The sequence below is a fragment of the Papaver somniferum genome, chromosome 3 (genome assembly GCF_003573695.1).
Source record: "Papaver somniferum cultivar HN1 chromosome 3, ASM357369v1, whole genome shotgun sequence".
NCBI classification, from domain to species: domain Eukaryota; kingdom Viridiplantae; phylum Streptophyta; class Magnoliopsida; order Ranunculales; family Papaveraceae; genus Papaver; species Papaver somniferum.
Window position 1 is genome coordinate 159,197,749 of NC_039360.1, and position 6,676 is coordinate 159,204,424.

At 38.6% G+C, this 6,676-nt stretch overlaps 1 protein-coding gene across 1 annotated transcript; it reads right to left on the reverse strand.

The window, feature by feature from the left end:
* Window positions 1-78: 78 nt before the first annotated feature.
* Window positions 79-3,812, reverse strand: LOC113357788 (TOM1-like protein 6). Its single transcript, XM_026601244.1, has 9 exons — window positions 3,599-3,812; window positions 3,254-3,332; window positions 3,064-3,162; window positions 2,861-2,974; window positions 2,568-2,731; window positions 2,349-2,430; window positions 2,078-2,163; window positions 1,589-1,888; window positions 79-1,478 (listed from the first exon to the last, which is right to left on the reverse strand). Exons 1-9 carry the CDS (start codon window positions 3,709-3,711, stop codon window positions 266-268), a joined length of 2,250 nt encoding a protein of 749 aa, XP_026457029.1. The 5' UTR covers window positions 3,712-3,812; the 3' UTR covers window positions 79-265.
* Window positions 3,813-6,676: the final 2,864 nt, after the last annotated feature.

The following is a 6,676-nucleotide window of genomic DNA, read 5'->3' on the forward strand; positions in this document are numbered from 1 at the left end:
ACATCCCATATCATCAGGATGCTGCCGAAGGTAAAACACAAAAATGCAAAATTGCAAAACAGAATTGACATGATTTACAGAGGAAAAAGGAAAGGTAACTAATATATGTGGATGTTTCTATGCATGCAAGTTAATGATGTCGAAATATCGTAGAAGATAACCCTAAAATATACACTACGGCCGCTGACATTTGAAAAAGGTCTTCAAGAGTAACAATAGTAAAGAATGTGAGATTTTTATATAAACACAATCAATCATCACTCATTTACTTTCTTCCACCCAACATGCTTTGGCCTGACATTCTCGGGGAGTTGGTGCTAGCTCCATCTGAACTTCCAAGCACGTTCAGATCTTCAAACAATCTATATGAGGGAATAAACGGTTTGTGTCCTTCGGAGATAGCTGATCCATTGCTTCCTCTTGCGGGAAAAGAGTTGTGGCTCTGCAAATATTTAGCTGCTTGCGTCGTGGTAGTAGTAGCAGTTGCCCATGGTGGCGGAGGGTAATTGAAAGATTGCTGAGCACCTTGAGGTTGTGGTTGTGATTGCTGTTGTCGTTGAGCCCATGCTTGTGATTGTCCTTGAGCTTGCTGTTGACCCCACTGCTGTGATTGTGGTTGAGCCCAGGGTTGTGTTTGTGTTTGTGGTTGTGTTTGAGCTTGCTGCTGCACCCACGGTTGTGGCTGAGGTTGTGATTCTGGTTGTGCCCATTGTTGTGGCTGCGACTGTGGTGGTTGTGGTTGAGCTTGGTTCTGAGCCCATGGTTGAGGTTGGTGCTGAGCCTGAGCTTGAGGTTGTTGTTGTTGTGGTTGAGCTTGGTGCTGAGCCCATGGTTGAGGCTGTGGTTGTTGTGGTTGAACTTGGTGCTGAGCCTGAGCTTGAGGTTGTTGTTGGGGATGTTGAGGAGCTTGTTGTTCAGCCCATTGTTGTGGCTGCGCTCGTGCTTGTGGTGGTTGAGCTTGGTGCTGAACCCATGGTTGTGTTTGTTGTGACTGTGGTTGAGCTTGTTGCGCAGCCCACTGTTGAGCCTGCGGTTGAGATTGTTGTGCAACCCATTGCTGTGGCCGTGGTTGAGATTGTTGTCCAGCCCATGGTTGAGGCTGTGGTGCAACCCATTGTTGCGATTGTGGTTGGGGCAGTGCCCATGGTGCTATATAATTGCTATAAGTTGCTTGTCCTTGATTTTCAGCGTAAACCTGCGAGCCATAGGGATTCCCTTCAGTGGTGGTGGAGTAAGGGACCTGATTCATGGTTTGGTTACTGTTGGATTGAGGCGCATGAGGTGATACTGAAGTTGTAGACAAAGTGATGCTCAGTAGGTCAATTATGTCCTGTTCTTTTGTGGCGGTGCTGGTCCGAACTGCAGGAGGTGGCGTTGTCAGAACCAATGCATTACTTGGGCTAGATGTTGAGGGCGGTGGAACTGCACCATCACTCTGGACACTAATTTCAGATGATATCGCACTTGCCTTTGTACGCCTGCATCCATAAAAACACAAAAGTTCTCTAAAGGGTATTTTGGTCATTTAATAGTATTTGTTTTTTAGTTTTTATATTAGAGAGCCGGGAGTAGAGTTCGAGTGACCTACCTGCGCGCCAACTGTGCAAAGTCGTCGTCCTCATCATCCTCCTCTTCCAGTTGGCTACTTGTGGCAGATGCAATACTAGTAGCAGCAGGATTTGATCTCGGACTGGCATCTCTTACTTCGGTTGGCACAGGGCTGGCTGAGTTATTATAGGTCACCTCAGCAGGCAAGGGTGATCCAGATGGCGAGTTATTGATCATCTCAGCAGGCAAGGGTGATCCAGATGCTATGGCATCATGCTTCGCTAACACACTCTGTAAGCTGTCATTCAATTCAAGACCCTGACCAAGAAGCTGCTCGTCTCTGCAGAAAACATGGAACAGAAAAATAAGAAGCTAAGCCAATTAATTTAGATGATAGCACTGACGTCACATGTAACTACGAAAAACACCCAAAAATCTTTAATTCAGCAGTTTCATAACCCAGACTAACAATTTTGATGCCGATATAGTGTATCCATTAGGAATAGGGAGAAAGTGAAGAAATCCTCACCCAGTCGAAGTCAACATCTGCATAAGCTTTTTCTGGTGGGAGCGGCACTGGCTAACCAAATCAACTATCACTTCATCTTTAATAGCCTACAAAAAGCATTTAAAGGGATATGGTTAATCATAATCCAACATCCTCCAAAGTGGAAGCAGTATCAGCATTGGTTCGATAATTTCTCACTTCCGAACAAAAATATCCAAGATGCATGGTACTTGACCTTGCTTGTTGTTTATACACGTGTTTAGATATTTTCAGAAAAAATGAAACTACTTACCTCACGGTCAGTTGGGTTCACAGCTTGTAACATGTCACTTAGGAGCTCCTGAACACTTCGCATAGAATACAAATTTGCCATACTGAAATAAATAGAAATAGATTTAATAAAACAGGCGACTCGAAGCAGAACCTCAAAAACCCAACAGTTACACCATATAAGGAAAGTCCATAAATAACAAGAGTTGCCAACAAAAACATATCCGATCACACGTCTCACCTTAAGTTTTCCGATTCTGATGCCATAGCTTCATCAAGTCTCCGTGAAGTATCACTTGGCATTCCATAGCCAGCCTGAGAATGTCTTGGCGCTGAAGGCGCAGCAGGCGGTGTATGTATTGGAGCTGCATCTCTTGAACGCTCAGGAAATTGTACACCAGATCTCTGCCATTTAAACAATACCCTATTTAGTTAACTTGATATGACGAGCTTTTAAGGTAAGTTTCCAGCGAATCATTACAATCAGCAAGCCAATTCAAGTCACGAAAGATACTTTAGAAAATAGCTGCTTACCCTTAATTCTTCATATGCCCAGTAATATTGTGGATACTTGCCACCAGCTCCACCGAACGCTTCTTGCCAAGAATCTAACAATACCAAAATCTTATCCCTCACATGCATATCCATCTGAACAAAACCAACACAAAAATCTTTTCACTAACCCTTCTTGAAGAATGCAACCACACTCACCCGTACTGCAAAACACAAAAACTTACCTTCTTCCTCACAATTTTAATCATCTCCTGCAAAATATTCCTATCCGCAATCTGGAAATGCACGATATCACCGCAATTCTTAACCATTGTCTCCAAAAGCTGCATCAAAGCAAACAAACATCATAATCAAACCCCTTTTGTCATCGATCACCTACCCTACCACAAATCACAACAACAACAATACACATACCGTTAACGCGAGAAGTTGAACTTTCGGATTCTTATGTTGCAAACGTTTCTTTAAAGCCTTAATAACATCTTTAGCTTGCCTAATATACACACATCAATCAAAACCACCATCAATTCAACAAAAACAAACCCAGTTATCCAAATTCAACACATAATCACCAAAATTACACCCTAACTGAAGGGTAAAACAGTCATAAAACACAACAAAATTTATTAAACTCTGAAGAACATTGAATTTTTTCATGCTGCAATCATATAATTTGAAGAAACTAACAGGAACCCTATTTCCTAAACACAAAGATGGAAAATTTTAACAAAATGGAGTCCGGGTTTCGATGAATTTTACCATCGATGATTATTGATAGAATCACAGATATCTATGTTCATTGTCCAATCAGGACCAATTAGAAGATCACTTGTTGCTTTGTCAACTCCAACTGTAGCTGACGAAGAAGACATCTTGTTGTTCTTCTTCTTCCTCCTTGTTTTTCTCTTTCTCTCTGTAGAAATTTCTTCGGCAAAAACCAGAATCGAATTCCCTTTTGAAGAGGAATAAGAGTTTAGAAAAAAGAAAGTTCAAAAATTCCAGAGAAAAAGAAGTTCTGTTTTTTGAAGGGTATTTTGGTCATTTAGACAGCGTTCTTTTTGGAATTTTTAATATTATTACTCTTTCTCGGAATTTTTAATATTATTTTTGGAATTTTTTCTTTTAATATTATTTTTTTTGTATAATATTGTCTTTTGTGGATAATTCACTTTTCAGTTGCTAAATCCAGTGGTGTTCTGTTTATGGCTTTACACAGGCAATTTCCCGCTAAGAGCCCTCTCAAGTCTCACCTAACATTTTTGTACCTTTTAGGAGACTAGTCAAATAAATCACTTTGCCTAGTTTTGGAAAAAAATAAAAATTTAACGCAGGGAAGTGAGTCAGTGGCGAAGTCAGGATTACATATTTTGCTAGTTGTATTACGTAAAATTTGAAATTTACATTTTTAGGTGGAGTAAATATGATGGTCCGTATTTCCTTGTTATATAAGAAAAAATAGCTTACGGTGTTCGGATTTACGGTGACAGAAAGATCACATATAGGAAAATTGTGTTTTCGTTAAGTTATTTTTTTATCCAATATACTTGTTGTTGTATGTATAAATAGGAGAACTAAGTTTGAACGAGTTGTTATTTTATCATATGTACTGGTTACTCTACTTACAAATAAGAAAAAACAAAAGAATATAGGTAATATGTGAAAATGAAGACAGATTCTAAATTACTGGGTCAAATACTCGGTATTTATTTTTACAGAAACTGAGTTCGTGCAAGCTAAACCATTACTAGTGGATGTTGCTATCTCTTGCACCCACTAGCCAAAGGTTAGCTATAATCTACAATCTAGATAAAAAAATTGGCCATAGTGGTTGCTGCATGCACTTGTTTTCACCCATTGGACAGGAATTTTCAAACCAATTTTTCATGATTTATAAAGGGGATACCAGTTCTACTAAGTGCTGATACCGTTTCATATAGGACAAAAAAATCCCACCGATCCTGACTGTTGGATCGATGAAATGGTATCAGCAGTTAGTAGGACTGGTATCCCCTTTATAAATCGTGCAATTTTTGGAGACTAGATTAAATCACAATAATCAATGCATTCATTAAACTCTCTCTCATACAAAACTAGGAGAATCCCTGCCCTTTTCTTTTCCTCTATAGAAGTAAAATCATTGAAATCTCCAAAAATAATCCATGACTAGTTCAAATTGCGGATATCACAAAGCTATTGGTTTTATGAAACATATTTTCATGTAAATGATACGATTGTGTGTGGTTGTATGTGAGGCATAAGTTCGTATAAATTAGATAAAACTGCAGTTTGTTGCTTAGATAAAAGAAAAAAAAATACAAGCAGAATGAGCATATACTTCTAAATCATTAGATTTTAAATTTATTGAACTTGTTTTTTTTTTTTTTTTATCGAATAGCAGAACATACGGCTTAAGTTTTATGTCAATTGTGCACTAGAAAGTCTAAAAATGCTTCATAGCACTGGTCAAAGAAAAGAAGAAAAAAAAATCGAACTTCGTTAAAGGTCAACTACAGAGTCACTTCACCATGTGCCATGTAATAAGAGAAACCAGCACATAAAAAGGATGATCCTGAAAGGTAGCTCCAAAAAAAAAACTGAAAAAAATTGGAAAACTCACGGCCAAGGGTATCCTCTTTTCAGGCCGGCCAATTTTGTCTCTTTGTTTACTGTTTTGTTACAGTTAAAACCACTAAAAGAGGATTGACATTGGCTGATAATTTTATGAAATTTAGATTCGGATCTCAACTATTATCAACAAACAAAAATTTATTTATTTCTTATAAACTAAGACACAAACTGTGAAAAGCTTTAATAATTAGAACTAAATATATAACAATCCATAATTACAAAAAAAAAAAAAAAAAAAAAAACATTCATGTGAATATGAGCTCCCTTCTCTCCTCTCTCCTTTCCCGGTTTCTTCTTCCTCTTTGTTAACCTCCCGTTTTGTTCTTGTCTGCTTCCCTCAACGGTCGACTCAACGGCTAGTTTCCACCGGATGTTCTAACCGGAGTTTAACCAATGACAACCAAAACTCATCCTAATCAATGTCACTGCAACTGTATCAATCAAAAAATCACAGGATCCTCTCAAGGAAAGAAATCACTCGAGTAATCTCTGGAACTGCGAAGATGAATTCAACTTCTGAATTCAAAGACAACCCAAATTTCGTTGAAATCACACACCTCACAGGCAACATAGTCATCACCTCCATCACTGGTATCACTACTGCTACCCAAATCAATATTGGTATTAGTTTTGTCCCTCAAATCACCATCTCTGGTATCCTAGAACCTGGATTTCTGCAGTGCTTCAATTTCTATAACCTTAAACCCAATTTCAAAGGTGTAAATTTGAAATTGAAGATCAATGCCTATCCTGGAAACTTCTTACTAATTGGTTTTAACAGATTAAACCTACGAACTCACCTTACCATCATCCTCAGTTTACCTATAAAGGAAAAATCAAACCACTCTTGGATCTTCATCTCCCTTCCAGAATCTCTATGCAAGGCTGGTAAATCCACTGATGAACTCGAGCATGACAACTGTAGACTGCCAATCAGATCTCATCAAGCTACTCTAGTCATGACTCATCTGCTGGCAAGTGCTGACCTCTTAGTCCTTTGTGCTAATCTCCCTACCTCTCTGATGTCTGTTTACTCTACTGGTATGTATTTGCACTACTCTCTCCTATCTTTTAGTTATTGTATGTCTAAACATATATCTTTCAGGAACTCTAAGTATGCTAACATTTGGGTCAATACTTATAAGCTCTCAAATAAACAAACCAACACACAGAAAACCCATGAAAACCTGCATAACAACCATTCCACAG